This window comes from Corythoichthys intestinalis, chromosome 4 (assembly GCF_030265065.1).
Source record: "Corythoichthys intestinalis isolate RoL2023-P3 chromosome 4, ASM3026506v1, whole genome shotgun sequence".
In the NCBI taxonomy this organism is placed as follows: domain Eukaryota; kingdom Metazoa; phylum Chordata; class Actinopteri; order Syngnathiformes; family Syngnathidae; genus Corythoichthys; species Corythoichthys intestinalis.
In genome coordinates, this window is record NC_080398.1 from 43,281,230 (window position 1) to 43,298,712 (window position 17,483).

Genomic DNA, 17,483 nt, shown 5'->3' on the forward strand with positions numbered 1-17,483 from the left:
CTTCAAATCAAATTTTGCTGCTTTGAGTATTCGTTTAATCTGAGTGGTGTAACGGTTCATTTTGAAAGTGTTTACATTTAGTTTTATTGATTTGGGTGGATACAACGCCCTCAGGTGACAACAGTGAAAATGACCTACTGTAACTCATTGAACATGGCTGAATCCAACCGCTCCCTGTTAAGACAAACATAAGGTTTTGTTTGAGCTGTTTTTTTATGCATTCATAATTTGGTTTGTAGGTATATTTAGTCATGTTTTGGGGGAGAATATGTGTTTGAACAATTTGTTAAGAGCATTGAAAAAAAAAAAAGCATTTTATAGCATTTAAGCTAGCTGACGTTACCGTTTGAGGATAAGCTCAGGTATTTAAATTTATTTTTAGATGAAATTGCATTTCTGCACCATTTAAAGAAACGCTCGGGGAATTTTGTAATTGCACTTTCAAAAGAGCATTAAATGCAATCTTAGCAAGCCTGTTTTACGTCTCCTAAAATTGATTCTGCAACCCAATAAATGTTCCTAATCAGATTAGTCGAACTGACTAGTTGATAGATTATTTGACTACTAAAATAATCGATAGCTGCAACCCTACTTTGCACCTGCACCACATGCCATGGGGCTCACGCCTTCACTTATTCTCAAAAGTTCCTAAGTTATATTGACATTTATTCAGAATTCTAGTTTTACGCATTTAAAATGTTATATTCAAAATCTGAAGTTGGAAACATCACAATTAGGTGTTTTCTCAAAATTGTGCAGCCCACGTGTATGAATTAACATGTTAACAGATCATTGTAAATTTTTTTGGGGTGGGGACGGTTTAAGATGAGATGTTTATTTGTCAGAGTGTGATGAAATGACTGAGGTCAAAGCAGGACAGCAGTAAATGTTCATCTCATTTATTCCATACACATACGTGCGCACGCACACTCCTCAGAGCCAAGACAGCATACCATTAAGCCTTAAATTAGAGCCATAAATAAAAAGCTGTTTGCATATAAACACTCACTGATGTACACATTCCCAAAAACTTGAAATGTCTTTTGTCCCTCTTCAATATATTCACCAAATAGCCTTTGCATAACCAAGCGGGAGTAAATCCTCGCTGTAGCTGCGTTTTATTTACAATGGCAGAAGGTATATCTTTTTTTGAAACATTCATTTGCCATCGAAACAATGAAAATGATCAACAAATTTCCTGCCTTTAACAAATACAACCTCCAATGCATTATATACACAGTAACAAACATTTGCTCAAATGGCCCTCTGAGGACTTTATAAAAAAAATAACAAAAGTCCAAATTTTAGAGAACAAAAAAAACAAAAAACAAAGATGCTTGATCCGGCAGCTTTACAAGTTCGGAAAGTTCCATTTTAAATGGAGAACCAATCCACAAAAATGTAGTTACTCTTCATCGGCGCTCTTAAACATGAGGATGGAGTTGTAGATCTTAAGGGCGGGGCCCAACTTGATGGACAGGATCTTGACAATGTCCGATTGGGTGAGCAGCAGAAAGGCTTCGCCGTCAATTTGCTGGGCAAAAACAAACAAAACACATTGGCGCAAGGCAGCAAAACTAAAATGTGCTTGTTGAGAATGTTACCTCTGTTTTAAATGTAGCGGCATGTTCTTTGCACCCAGGGAGTCCTTTAACAAAACTGACCACCTAATGGAGAAACACAAAAGTAAGCCCCATTGCAGTGTATCTGCATGAGTGAGTACGTGTTTAATGTGTGACCTCCTCCGTGCTCCACCCGGCCACCCTCTTGGCGGTGAGGCCCAGAACTTCAGGCAGCAGCTGACAGTGTTTGTCCCAACACAGTGCCACTCTGTGGGGGGGCGCGGCGGAGATGCCAGGCGAAAATACCGACTCGTGGAGGGCTTGCTGGAGGGAGACAGAGTCTGGGGAGGCTGCGATAGAGAGGGGTACAACATGACACAATTACCGTATTGGCCCGAATATAAGACGGGCCTGATTATAAGACGACCCCCTCTTTTTCAAGACTCAAGTTTGAAAAAAAGAATTTTTGGACACCAAATTAATTTTTATACAGAAAATAATTACAGTGCATCCGAAACAAATGATTATAACGATATATTTGAGAGAAAAAGCATGTTATTTTGCCTCATTCAAATCTTAATATCTGAACATTTAAATACGTAAGCTAAAGTGCCATCACATTCGTAAATGAATGGGTTCTGGTTTTTGAAATGTAAATAAACCAATCTATTGTGATAAAACAACAGAATTGCAATAAACTGCATTAACCATCAAAGTGAAGTCTAACTGTAACTAGTCTTGAAACAAATCTGAATAAAAAACATTGCAATAAAATGCAAACTGGTTAAACTTGAGAGTAGCTGAGATCTGTCATGACAGAACATCGCTTCAATGATATCTGGCGCCATCTAGCGTCGTGAATGGGTATAATGTCTAGACCGCGAATATAAGACGGCCCTCTCTTTTTGAGTCTTATTTCAATGCAAAAAACACTGTCTTATATTCAGGCCAATACGGTACTTCTTAATACAGAGCACTCGTTGGCTGCCATTGACGGCCTCTGACGTCCAATCCATTTCGACTGGGAGAGGCTGGCAGCAAATGATCGCTCCCAGTGGATTGGACATCGAGCGCCGTCAATGGCATTGTAACATCAGCGTTCACAGGTAGTCCTGCCAGCTTAAATGAATTGAATGTTCATCATTGTCAACGGCAGGTCATGATGAGTTAAATATTATGTACATAAAGGAGTGATTTGTGGGGCCGTATATTTTCATTCATTTTAATGTTATTACATTTTTTACAGCATTTATTTACATTTGTATTTTGGCTGAAAAAATATGAAAATGATAACTAAGCAAAACCTACTGTACGACCAACTGACTCAGGAATGATCACCGCCAACCTAGCGACATCAATGGCACTGAAACATGAGCATTCGTAGCCGATCTTAAATGTCTATCGGTGACAATTTAAAAATTAACTTTTGAGGTATTGGGTGCCATCGCAGTGTACTGCAGTTTTTAATTTGTATTTTTATTAATTTATCATTTTACATATTCATAATAATGTATACAAAAATATTACATGCAATAACGATTAATAACGGGAAAAAAATTCTGAATGAACTATAACCGACCAGCGCCCTCTACTGGCTAGCACAGAACCCACAGGCAACAATAAGTCCTCAACTAGTGAATGTAATTGTTTCAAAAAATTGAAAATTTGCACTTCAGGGATTGATTTGTATAAATCCCTAGAATATAACTAATGAATTCATTGTGATGAGTACATGAATAACGGATAATGAGTAACAAAATGCCCTCACCAAGAAGAACATGAACAGCAAGCAAGTTTTTCAGACAATAATGGGACTGTACATCAGGGGTCCCCATCTACCGAGCCGCGGACCGGTACCGGTCCGTGGCGCATTTGCTACCGGGCCGCACAGAAATAATAATTTAATAACGACCACATTCTGGCCGAATTAACCCTGTGCCCCTGCTTAACACACCAATATCTCTGTCTACTCTAGATATAATACTACGGGATAGATTACAATGTTGTCATAGAAGTCCATTGATTGGACTGCTAACAGTACATCTTGTTTGTGTATATAATATATCTATGTGCGCTTGTCATCGATAGTATTACTAGGCCGCGGGCGCAGCACATTTGTTCCCGGAAATAATTAGCCCCCACACGAGCGAAGATAACTGGAAAACAGACGTCTTTGGAGATATTTTTACGGCGAAAAGGGCACCTGACGAGCCTACAACCTCGAAGACCCACGAACTGCGAAGGAGTGGATTCGTGACCCGTTTGTGAATAAACAGAGAGATCGCAAATGAGGGCGACCTTATTAAACGTACATTTGAGACAACAACTCTACCGAGGTTCTGGTTTAAAGTCATTCTGGAATATCCTGACATCGCGACAAAAGCATTGAAAACCTTGCTACAATTTCCGACATCATATCTTTGTGAAGCTGGCTTCTTAATCAATGTTTAACGACAAGGCAAAGTCGTTAATGGTGTGCAGCTGTTGTGTGCAGCTTACATGGCAGGATGAATCTGAGAAGAACTTTTCTACAAGTCCTTCCATGATCAAACATAAGTTAATATTCCTTCCTTTCAAGAAAGTTTGTAGTGTTTACTTTGGAATCGCTGCATTTGCGCATTTTGCGGCTATGTTTAACATTACGCGCATGCGCAGAACCGCATCGTTGCAATTTTTGATGGATTGCAAAATTTGTCAGACCACCAGTCCGTGAAAAAAAAAGACCGAAATAAGGTTGGGGACCCCTGCTGTACATGACCCAAAATGATTTGTTATTATTATCTAGGGGTTAAATTAAGCATCTTTTCAAATGACAAAAATAGTAAATTGCTCTATAATAACAAATTCCATCCAACCATTATCTACCGCTTAATCCGGGGGTGGGTCGCGGGGGCAGCAGCTTTAGCAGGGAAGCCCAGACTTCCCTCTTCCCAGCTACTTCACCCAACTCCTCCGGCGGGATCCCGAGGTCTTCCTAGGCCAGCCAAGAGATATAGTCTCTCCAGCGTGCCCTGGGTCATTCCCGGGACCTACCGCCGGTCGGACATGCCCGGAACACATCTTATGAGAGGCGTCCAGGAGACATCTGAACCAGATGCCCGGGGTACCACAACTGGCTCCTCTCAAAACGGAGAAGTAGCGGCTCGACTCAGAGAGCGACTGGTAAATCAAGAGCGTCGCCTTTTGGCTCAGCTCCTTCCTCACAATGCAAGGTGAAGAGTCAAAGTCACTGCAGATGCTGCACCAATCAGCCTGTCAATCTCCCACTCCCTCCTGCCGTCATTCGTGAACAAGACCCAAGAAGATACTCGAATTCCTCCACTTGGGGCAGGATCTTATCCCCGACCCGCAGAGGACATGCCACCCTTTTCTGAATGAGGACCATGGTCTCTGATTTGGAGGTGCTGATCTTCATCCCAACTGCCTTCACACTCTGCTGCGAGAGATCACGGCTTGATGAAGCCAAAAAAAAAGCAGAGATGCAATGTTGAGGCCACCAAACCGGACCCCCTTCACGCTTAGGCTGCGCCTAGAAATTCTGTCCATAAAAGTTATGAACAGAATCGGTGCTGTAGAAATGTATCTACATTTATTCACAATAATCATATGTAAAAGATGCCACTTTTCTTTTCTTCCAATATTCACACAGGCCCTTTATCCTCGTACCAATATATGTAATCTGATCAGGGCTGGGGGTTGCACATTCCAAGCAATTCTAGAGAAAAAGTTAACCCTTCCCCCAAGTTAGAAGTGGGTAAAAAGTGTGCTGGGAGGCACGACACACTCTCTGTGTCCCGGTACCGGCATGTTATGTCTTTTCTGTTTGTCTTTAAGTGTAAATTCTTTGTTCTCTTTATTCCTGAATTCTGTGTCATCATCTCCTGTCCGTTATAAGAATAAAACGACCTGTAACAAGGAATATTCGACTCTTTTCCTTCAGTGCCAAAGGGAAACCTTGGCAGAGTGCAACCCTCACTGCGAACGAATTTGACTTACTGCCGGTAATGCGGACCAAACTCTGACACCGGTCTTACAGGGACCGAATAGCCATTACCAAGGGTCTCTAAACCCCGTACTCCCGAAGCCGCCCCACAGGACTCCCCAAGGGACACGGTCGAATGCCTTCTCCAAATCCACAAAACACATGTAGACCGGTTGGGCGCACTCCCATGCCTCGTGGACCCTGCCAAGGTTGTCGAGCCGGTCCACTGTTCCATGGCCGGGGAGAAAACCACACTGCTCCTCCAGAATCCGGGATTCGACTTTAGACTTTACCGGGGAGGCTGACGAATGTTATTCCACTATAGTTGGAACACACCCTTCCACCCTATAACAAATTATCTTCACATTAGGGCTGCAGCTATCGAATATTTTAGTATTCAATTAATCAATGGACTAGTTAGTTCAAATAATCGAGTAATCCGATAAGGAACATGAAAAATCAAAATACCTGAGCTGAAACCTCAAACCAGGGGTGTCCAAACTTTTAGCAAAGGGGGCCAGATTTGGTGTGGTAAAAATGTGGGAGGCCAACCTTGGCTGACGTCCTTTACGTAGAACAATATATTTTAGTAAGCCATTCTGTGTGTCACATTTGCTTCATTATTTTTTTAATTAATAATTTCAACAATCTCGCAACCAACCTTTGTGGTGTTCGCTTTCGACTCTTGGGCTCTTGCGAAATACAGCTACTGTGAAATTAAACTAGCTTCAAGTTGCTTCAATTTCTCACCACGTATCTTCCCTGTAATCTTGTCGTACATGTCAGCGTGTCTTGTTTGGTAATATCGCCTCACATTGAACTCTTTAAAAACAGCGATTGTCTCTTTGCAAATGAGGCAGACACAGCTGCGTATTTTAGTGAAGTAATAGTCCAATTTCTACCTATGCTTGAAGCATTGGTTATCGCAGTCAACTTTTATATTTTTGTTGATTGTCGCTATTTTAGAAAAGTGGGATTAAAGGGACACACAGGGTAATGTTGCTTAGAGTGCTGCTGCCTTTTAGTGGGTAAATGAGCAGCATTTAGTGTGTAAGCTACTTTATACTGTATGCTGGTGGCTGGACTGCTGACCGATTTATGAAGTCTGTGTGCGGGCCAGACATTATTGATTTTATGACAGAGGCTGGGGGCCGGATGAAATTTGACCACGGGCCGCATTTGGCCCCCGGGCCTGACTTTGGACATGTCTGCCTCAAATGGCATAGATTGTTTTGTTTTTTTAAAATGAGGATCCATGTACAACAAAAGAATAATTGGCTAACTTACAAAGAAAAAGTCCGCTAGCTTAAATGCTACAAAATGCTAGTTTTTTTCTTTTTCACAAACAAACTCTTTACTCTTAACAAATGATTCAGACACATATTCCCACAAAAAAAAAAACAAAAAAAACGGCTAAATATACATATAAGCTAAATTATGAATGCATTAAAAAAAAAAAACATTAGCTCAGACAAAAACTTACTTTATGTTGGTCTTAACAGGGAGCAGTTAGATTCAGCCATGTGAAAAGAGGCAGACCAGCGAGCAGTGTATCCAACCAAATCAATAAAACTAAATGCAAACACTTTCAAAATAAACCATTACAACGCCACTTTAAACGAATACTCGAAGCAACAAAATCTAATTTGAATATTTTTTTCTAATCGAATACTCGAGTTAATCCATTAATCGTTGCAGCACTACTTCACATTAATGTTAAGGGTTTTTGTTGCACACCTTTGCCATCGGCAGCCTCTTCTTTGACGTAGTGCATTTTGAGATATTTGGGAACAGGAGCAATCCTGAAGAAACAAAATGTTAGAATTTAGAACTCATTTTTTGTTGTTTGTGTGTAAGGTGACTATTTTTTAAACCGTTTGAGTCTGGTTCCATTCTGTTGCTGCTCGCCAGCACCTCCCAGTGGTTCTGGCTGGCCGCCGTGACCCGTGAGCTCGGTCTCCACCTCTGCTGGTTTCCTAACAACAGACAAGCGATTGTGAAGTAACCGCGGTATGTCAAATGCATAGATAGAAACTCTGTCGGATCGGACCTGGCGGGGGCGTTGTCGGTCGTCGCTGGTCGGTCCGATGCGGCGGTGGGCTGCGTTGCGGCGAGTGCGTTGGGTTCGGGGCGACGCCCGCGAGGGAGGGGCCCGCCCAGAGTTAGGGGTTTCTCGCCGCTGAGGCGGTCGGGGAGCAAGCTCTCTTTGTTCAAATTCATTTCAGAGTAAGGACAGCTCACCTGACTGCACAGAACACTTCATTTGAGACGCAATTATCCTAAAGGGATTGAAAAATATGAAACAGAACTGACGTGTAATGTGTCCCGTAACGCGGTCCCCTGATGTGGCCCACGCCGTTGCATCCCGGGGTGGGACATCCCTGTCCCGGAGGACTCACGTCATTAACACCTGAGAACAGACAATAAAGGGCATCTTCAGGAAAATTTCTAGTTTAGAAATATAGTTGATCCTAGTTGAGAGTTAAAGGGAAAGACAACACTTTTATCATGTGCATCCGAGCGGAAAGAATTTTGTTGGGGAAAAAAAATAATAAAAAATAAAAAAATTTCCTTTTAGGCTTGTCTTGTTCAGCAGCTTAGACATGGTAAATGGGAATCTGACTGTCTTATAGGGTGACATAGACTTCACTATCAGTTGACGGGAAATGGGACACGGAGCCGCTCCGTGGGGGGCCTATTTTTCAAAACTCAAATTTCCAAGTATTTTCAAAAACAAAGTCGCTGGCGACCTAAAACCAAAACAGGCACCTCCCTTAGGCATATAGTCCATGAGCAGCTGCATCAAAAAATTCAAAGTCGTTCCGTAACAAAATCCTGATTAATTTTTTAAAATATAAGTTAGGGCTGTCAAACGATTAAAATTTTTAATCGAGTTAATTAAAACTTAAAAATTAATTAATCGTAATTAATCACAATTCAAACAGTCTGCAAAACGTGCCATATTTTTCTGTAAATTATTGTTGGAAAGACACAAGATGGATATATACATTCAACATACGGTACATAATTACTGTATTTGTTTATTATAACAATAAATCAACAAGATGGCATTAACATTATTAACATTCTATCCATGGATAGAAAGACTTCGAGTTTTTAAAAGATAAATGTTAGTACAAGTTATAGAAATTTTATATTAAAACCCCTCTTAATGTTTTCGTTTTAATAAAATTTGTAAAAATTTCAATCAAAAAATAAACTAGTAGCCCGCCATTGTTGATGTCAATAATTACACAATGCTGATGGGTGCTTAAGCTCATAAAATCAGTCGTACCCAAGCGCCAGCAGAGGGCGACAAAACTCCAAAAAACACAAGTAACAAGTTGGCATTCCACTGTGCTGTCATTTTAATCTGTTTGAGTGGGGCATGTGTGTTAATTGCGTCAAATATTTTAACGTGATTAATTTAAAAAATTAATTACCGCCCGTTAACGCGATAATTTTGACAGCCCTAATATAAGTATAACAAAACCTAAAATGGCTATAAAATTCTCAGATTTTACGCTAGATGCACAAAAATCACCAAATACAGTGATAATCACCTATATGTTCAGGATCAATAGCAATTTTTAACATATTATATACAGTGCCTTGCAAAAGTATTCGGCCCCCTTGAACCTTGCAACCTTTCGCCACATTTCAGGCTTCAAACATAAAGATATAAAATTTTAATTTTTTTTGTCAAGAATCAACAACAAGTGGGACACAATCGTGAAGTGGAACAAAATTTATTGGATAATTTAAACTTTTTTAACAAATAAAAAACTGAAAAGTGGGGCGTGCAATATTATTCGGCCCCCTTGCGTTAATACTTTGTAGGGCCACCTTTTGCTCCAATTACAGCTGCAAGTCGCTTGGGGTATGTTTCTATCAGTTTTGCACATCGAGAGACTGACATTCTTGCCCATTCTTCCTTGCAAAACACCTCGAGCTCAGTGAGGTTGGATGGAGAGTGTTTGTGAACAGCAGTCTTTAGCTCTTTCCACAGATTCTCGATTGGATTCAGGTCTGGACTTGTCTGGATACGTTTATTTTTGAACCATTCCATTGTAGATTTGGCTTTATGTTTTGGATCATTGTCCTGTTGGAAGATAAATCTCCGTCCCAGTCTCAGGTCTTGTGCAGATACCAACAGGTTTTCTTCCAGAATGTTCCTGTATTTGGCTGCATCCATCTTCCCGTCAATTTTAACCATCTTCCCTGTCCCTGCTGAAGAAAAGCAGGCCCAAACCATGATGCTGCCACCACCATGTTTGACAGTGGGGATGGTGTGTTCAGGGTGATGAGCTGTGTTGCTTTTACGCCAAACATATCGTTTTGCATTGTGGCCAAAAAGTTCAATTTTGGTTTCATCTGACCAGAGCACCTTCTTCCACATGTTTGGTGTGTCTCCCAGGTGGCTTGTGGCAAACTTTAAACGAGACTTTTTATGGATATCTTTGAGAAATGGCTTTCTTCTTGCCACTCTTCCATAAAGGCCAGATTTGTGCAGTGTACGACTGATTGTTGCCCTATGGACAGACTCTCCCACCTCAGCTGTAGATCTCTGCAGTTCATCCAGAGTGATCATGGGCCTCTTGGCTGCATCTCTGATCAGTTTTCTCCTTGTTTGAGAAGAAAGTTTGGAAGGACGGCCGGGTCTTGGTAGATTTGCAGTGGTCTGATGCTCCTTCCATTTCAATATGATGGCTTGCACAGTGCTCCTTGAGATGTTTAAAGCTTGGGAAATCTTTTTGTATCCAAATCCGGCTTTAAACTTCTCCACAACAGTATCTCGGACCTGCCTGGTGTGTTCCTCGGTTTTCATAATGCTCTCTGCACTTTAAACAGAACCCTGAGACTATCACAGAGCAGGTGCATTTATACGGAGACTTGATTACACACAGGTGGATTCTATTTACCATCATCGGTCATTTAGGACAACATTGGATCATTCAGAGATCCTCACTGAACTTCTGGAGTGAGTTTGCTGCACTGAAAGTAAAGGGGCCGAATAATATTGCACGCCCCACTTTTCAGTTTTTTATTTGTTAAAAAAGTTTAAATTATCCAATAAATGTTGTTCCACTTCACGATTGTGTCCCACTTGTTGTTGATTCTTGACAAAAAAATTACATTTCATATCTCTATGCTTGAAGCCTGAAATGTGGCGAAAGGTTGCAAGATTCAAGGGGGCCGAATACTTTTGCAAGGCACTGTAGGTTTTTGCCCAAAATAGCACTTAATTTTTTTTAAGTGTTATTTTGACATAAGTTTTCAACAGCTAATAAATCACTCTACTTTCACATCAAAAACTTAATACTTAAGGAATGCATGAAGCATCATCTTAATTTCACTCAACAAAAGCAAATTTAGTATTTTTCTATATACTTATACAATCACAACTTATTTAGGTTGAATTCCGATGTCGCTATTGCCTCAGCACGTCTTGCAGTCTATCTGGCCCTCATCGTTTTTAGAGTGAAATGTTACATAAAATAAAAACGTCAAAGCCAATTTCTTTTTGTATGGACGCACAAAATTTCTGAATTACTTTTTTTTTTTTTTTTTTGCCTAAAAACGGGCAGTTGTCTGAAAATTACCTGATTATTTGAATGTTACGCTATTGTGTATGGATGCAAAATCCAACATGGCGGCCATCACAAAACAAAGAGCTTTTTAAGTTGAAAATTCTTGTAAATAAATGCATGAATCCCAGAATTTCTATAGATATGAACGTATAACAGTCTAGATTCTTCGTTAAAAAAAAACGGGCAGCATTTTACGTAAATATTTCAAGGTACACTTATGCTATTTTTTTGCATTCATTTGATTCTTTTCCGTAACGTGTCAAAGTGCATGCATGGTGCTATTTTATATAATAATTACCTTGAATCCTCGACCAAATCACTCTTGAGACCCTCCTGCCTGCTTGTATGCACTAAAACTTTCATCCTGTTCCCACCTAAATCCGGTGTAGAACGCAGCGCGTTTGAAATTATTGCAAAGAAAGCTAACACAACACTCTTCCTGGCCCGGCCCCCTACGGGAAGCCGTGCCACAATGTCTGTATGAGTTGTCTCATCAGTTGATAGTGAAGTCTATGAGGCCGAACAGTCTTAATGTGCCACATGGGAGTTTGGGGCACTCCCAATTGTGCTGGTTTATATTGTGTGGTTTAGTCAGAAAAGCAGGTAGACAGAAAAGAGTTTAGGGCCTCTCCCAGACAAATTGGACGTCTAACACAGTCAAATGATGTGCCCTCCAGGGTATCTGTGGGGTCTTTCAATAATAATAATCATAATTTTTATTATCCAATAATTTAATTTCAAGGCCTTAAAATGTCTAAAATCTCATAAAAGATTTTATATACAATTTGAAAAGGTCTTAAAAATCTACTAATCGATTTTAGAGGACGCTGCAACATATTTATAAAACGGAACTACCTGCCTGGTCAGAATTTATCGAACACAAGCAGGTTTTGCTGTGTGCGCGGAGTTGCGTGTTGACAGCTTAATTAGTAGCATAGTCATAGCGAAGAAAACTTAACAAATGATTTACAGTAGTTAACATGCATGGTTAAGTGCAAATTTAATGATTTCTGGGTTGGGAACGTACAGTTCAGTGCATGGTTGGAGGGAAACTCGTATGAAGCACACTGCAATTTGTGCAAGAAAATTGAAAAACTTGGAATATTGAGTATTGAGGCATTACAATCCCATTGAAAATCTGAAAAGCGCATGGCGGTCATAAAACGCCAGCCGCGAACGCCATTCATGGTTCAGAAAAGTTCAAGTGTTTTTGGTAAGGTTATTTTATTAACAGAGTAAAAGAGCTGTGAATACATCCATAAACCTTGTAAGTAATTTCGGGCCTCCAATTTTCATTCAAATCCTTTGTATGTTTTTTTGCCGGTACTGAAATGGGCCTTAAATTTGATTCACTATGGTCTTAAAAAAAAGTCTGAAAAATTTGGCTTGTAGAACCCTGCAGAGAGCCTGCTCTCTCTCTCGCTTCGGCTCATCCACAACCCTAATGAGGACAATCTCAATAGTAAATGGAACATGCATTGAATTAAAAGCCTGACCGAGCCTCCATCCATTTCCGCATGGGATGCGTTAAGTGCAAACGTTTGTCAAAAAGTGCTGAGTCATCTCCTTCAATGAAAACATGCCTTAGGTCATGTCTGCATGTAGCAGGGTATATCGCAAAAAGCCGTCATATGTGCGACACGTGATTACATACAGGGACTGTGCTTACGCTCACGGAGGATTTGGAATCTTACATCATGACATACCCGTATTGGCCCGAATTTAAGATGGTGTTTTTTGCATTGAAATAAGAATGAAAAAGAGAGGGTTGTCTTATATTCATGGTCTAGACGTCATACCCATTCACGACGCTAGATGGCGCCAGATATGATTGAAGCAATGTTCTGTCATGACAGATCTCAGCTAGTTTAACCAGTTTGCATTATTTTATTGCAATGTTTTTCCTTATTCAGATTTGTTTCAAGACTACAGTTACAGTTAGACTTCACTTTGATGGTTAATGCAGTTATTGCAATCTTGTTGTTTTATTACAATAGATTGGTTTATTTACATTCAAAAACCAGAAGCCATTCATTTACGAATGTGAATGCACTTTAGTTTACATATTTAAATGTTCAGATATTAAGATTTGAATGAGGCAAAATAACAAACTTTTTCTCTCAAATATATTGTTATACCCATTTGTTTCGGATGTACTTTAATTATTTTCTGTATAAAAATTAATTTGGTGTTCAAAAAAGTATTTTTTCAAACTTGAGTTTCGAAAAAGAGGGGGGTTGTCTTATAATCAGGGTCCTCTTATATTCGGGCCAATACGGTATATATCACGACCGTATTAAAGACATACAGTATGCATCTATATTTGTGCTATATATAAGTGACCGCGTGCGATAGCTACTCGCGCTATCAAGCTGACTATGCAAAATTGCTCACGAAAATAAGGCAAAGAAGGTTTACTACTTAATAGGGCTCTTGCTAACTCGCTAACTAGAGTTGTGTCGCAGCAAACCCAACAGGAAACACATGGAAAACAGAATCAATTGCCTCAATTTAAGAAAATAAAATATGCATTCATGCTATCAACTACACTGCAAATTTAAAATGTCTTTATCAGATTATTTTTCTTAAATCTAGTCAAATAATTGTCTCCATCTTGTTTTGAGTGATAAAGACTAGTTAACAGATTAACGTGTCAGATTATTCCACTTACTTTAAGTAAATACAATAATCCCTCGTTTTCCGCAGTTAATGGGAACCAGAAACCACGGCGATAAGCTAGGAACCGCAAAGTAGCACCCCCCGTTGTTGTGTGGTTAATCTATTAATTCAGATTTATCATTGGAAAGATACATACTGTAAAAGACATGTTTTTTCACTTTTTTCCCCCCATAGAATAATTAAAAAAAAAACTTTTAATAAATATTTTAATGAGTTTTTTTAAGCACTTCAAATGTAATAATTATGATAAGTTTTAAAAATGTTACTGTCCCACCGAATTATTTTTAAACAAGAAAAAAAGTAGACGCCCAATCCATTATAAAAAAATAGAAAAATCCTTGTCTTTATTAAATGCTTCATTAAGTGTGTCCACTCATATCCGCCTAAGCTGCTCACTTACACACAATGAGTTGCCACAGCAACTGTTTAACAAGTTAAACGATGCTGATGCATGCGGTGCTTTGAAGTCTCAGCTTAAAAGTCTCTGGCAAGATCAAACCTTAACTGTCCGTCTGTCAATAATTCTTAAATTTAATAAGCAACTCCAGTGTACTGCCTGACCAAGAAAAGCGGCAGGAGCGAGAGTGAGAGACTAAGGGATCGGATCGGGACAGCTCTATAAAATACCAAATTTATTTATTTATTTTTTTAATTGAAAAAATATCCACGATGGACTGAAGACGCGAACATTGAAGCGTGAAGTAGCGAGGGATCACTGTATTACTATTTGTTCTTATTAAGCTAATACATCGAAAAGTATGTAATTTTTCACCTCGATCAAGAAAAATTAGCTTTCAAGTAATGTTTTGAACAATATCTATTCTTGAATTAAGAACATTTCTGACATTTCAAAGCTTTTTTAAAGATTAAATATACTAAGCTACTGTACGTATATACTAAGCTTATTTTGAGCTAGCTATTTTTCTTATTTCAAGAAACCTAAGTGAGTCAAATATGTTAATATGCAAAAAAAAAAAAAAAAAAAAAAAAAAAAAACTTATATGGTTAAGTGTGTATGATATTTTTCCTACAGACAACGTTGATTTTTTTTTTTTGGAGGGGGGGGGACAGATGGGGCAAAATACTCGCTTTTAAAAAGCTCTGCTACGTGTGGACATGGACTAAGTGAGTGCAGTAAATCAAGTGTCTCACTGTTGGGGTGCTGCAGAGAGTGCCCGGTTTTGTGACACCAGCCTACAGGGTGCAGGTCGGGGCAGTCGGTCTCTACCCAGAAGTCGTACTCGGGACTCCAGCCATCAAAATGGATCTGAAATAAAAGATGGTTCATGGTGAGTTAAGGTCGAGTTACGCCTGCGTCGGTGCAAGTTTTGTACCTTGAGCCGGTGGTCATCAAAGTCTGCGATGGTGGCAACTCGGATAAGCATGGGGTTCCTTCTGTCAACGGCTTCCACCTTCATCCCCACCTGGAAGCCATGTGGAGGTCTCTGCAAGAAATATAGTAATCATACAGTAGTTAAGATACTGATCCTTTACTATACATTTGGAGGGTTCTCAAATTATGAAAATTGCTCAGAGTGAGTCTGTGTGTGTACAGTGTTTACTCATACAAATTTAAAGATTTTTTTACGATGTAAAATATATTTTATAGATAAATATTAATATAGATAGAACTGATTTGAATTCATAAAAAAATTGGACAAAAATATATACAAAAAAATGGTTGAGCTATTAGTCAAGAAGAAGCTAGTGATACCGGACTTGTTTTTCTCTTCTGAGAGAATATTTCAATAACCTTAGCTTTAAAATGTAGTCAGCAGTCAAATAAGAGCATGCAGTTATTAAAGTTAGCCTAATGCAAGATTAGCATCACTGAGTTGGCACGGGTAGAATTAACTTTAAAGACAGTGTGGAAATGAGACGTGTGCAGCATTTATACTTGCGACCGCAGTTAGCCGATAGTTTCCCAGACAATAGAAGGTGCAATGGGGATGGGTGTTGTCACTCATTGTCCATTTTCGTCAGGGTCATTTGATAAACAAAACAAAGCAATGTAGTATGTAATTTGAAATAGCTATAGGTTGTTCAATTTTCCTCAGATTTTAAAACGGCTTGGTTTATCATGAATGTCAGAGATTTAATCATTTTACTGTAAATTTGAGAATATTTTCACCCTCCTTCATAGCCACGTCAATCCGGTTTGTTTTAACCCAAGCCATTTATAAATCACTCATGAATTACTGTAATTTTCGGACTATGAGGCGTACCTGACTATAAGCGACCCACTAAATTTGACAGGAAAACGGCATTTTTTTCATAGAGGAGCCACACCGGACAATAAGCTGCAGCTGTCCTCACTGTAATATGCGATATTTACACCAAAACATATTAACCGTTAACACCGTTTTAAAAGTGGCATTATAAGACTGTCATAAGACCAAATGAACAACCATGAAGCTTTGAACCAATTGGCTGCGAAACTTCATTCATTGCTTCAAAAAGCTGCATTTGGCCACCACTGCTCCCTTGGGGGAGACAGTCCACCTCTGCTGCCGCCTGCTGTCAACACTGTTGTCATACAACATGCCTCCTAGCATGCACTGCAGCGCTACAGATCTAAATAACAATCAAAATTCATGTTCTGTGCTAAATACAATACTGTGCAAAAGTTTTAGGCAGGACACCTGCCTAAAACTTTTGCACACGACTGTATATATATTTTTTTAATTATTAAATTTATTAGGATCATGGAAGCTTCCACTTGGGGAAAATATATACATACAGTATATCCTGTATATACATAATATAATAAATTTTGCAGGACACCTGCCTAAAACTTTTGCACACGACTGTATATATATATTTTTAATTATTAAATTTATTAGGATCATGGAAGCTTCCACTTGGGGAAAATATATACATACAGTATATCCTGTATATACATAATATAATAAAAATATACAGTACTGTGCAAAAGTTTTAGGCAGGTGTCCTGCCTAAAACTTTTGCACAGTACTGTATGTCTTCAGTTACTGTTCCAGTTTTTTCATTAATTGGTAGTTATGTTACCTGGTAACACTTTATTTGACAGTGGTGCCATAAAACTGTCATAAGACCATCAAACTTATGACATGACACTGCCGTGAACATTATTGAATGCTTATGGCAGATGTCATTTAGTGCCATCCGGCAAATTATCTCACTTTTGAATGGATGTAAACAATCCGAACTGGACATAATGGAGTTGGTGACATTATTTGCCGGATGATACTTAATAACATTTGCCATAAGCATTCATTAATGCCAATGACAGTGTCATGTCATAATTACGATGGTCTCATGGCAGTCTAATGATGCCGCTGTCAAAGTGTTACTTATTAACTCAAATAAATCCACAAATAAGTCGCACTGGACTATAAGCCACAGGATTCAAAATGAGGGAAACAAGTAGCGGCTTATAGTCCGAAAATTACGGTAAGCGAGCTAAGAGTATTTTAGTGGAGAAAATCCCTCACCTTACGTCCACTACAATAGAGCCTGCTAGAGAAGTCCCCTGAAGCAAGATGGCCGCCAGTTACTTATGCAACCAACTCCACCTTAAGACATGTAGCCTTGTTTATTCACGCTTTGTATTGACAGCACATGCTTTTTAGATGCAAAGGTTTTAAGATCTGACAACTTAATTTTATTTTTCCATTATGAAAATGGTCA

At 39.2% G+C, this 17,483-nt stretch overlaps 1 protein-coding gene across 6 annotated transcripts in view; it reads right to left on the reverse strand.

Moving 5' to 3' along the window:
- Nucleotides 1-874: 874 nt before the first annotated feature.
- The window catches only part of l3mbtl1b (L3MBTL histone methyl-lysine binding protein 1b), a 38,728-nt gene continuing 22,119 nt past the window's right edge, over nt 875-17,483 (reverse strand). For 5 of the 6 annotated variants that reach the window (XM_057835169.1, XM_057835174.1, XM_057835171.1 and 2 more), the window contains 9 exons: nt 15,149-15,259; nt 14,967-15,081; nt 7,858-7,954; nt 7,595-7,789; nt 7,419-7,520; nt 7,282-7,346; nt 1,740-1,912; nt 1,605-1,667; nt 876-1,534 (listed from right to left, as the gene is read on the reverse strand). In XM_057835169.1, coding sequence (XP_057691152.1) covers nt 1,406-1,534; nt 1,605-1,667; nt 1,740-1,912; nt 7,282-7,346; nt 7,419-7,520; nt 7,595-7,789; nt 7,858-7,954; nt 14,967-15,081; nt 15,149-15,259 — 1,050 coding nt within the window. In that variant the 3' untranslated portion in view covers nt 876-1,405. Of the gene's footprint in view, nt 1,535-1,604; nt 1,668-1,739; nt 1,913-7,281; nt 7,347-7,418; nt 7,521-7,594; nt 7,790-7,857; nt 7,955-14,966; nt 15,082-15,148; nt 15,260-17,483 lie in introns of all 6 variants that reach the window. The other variant, XM_057835172.1, reaches the window with a different exon arrangement.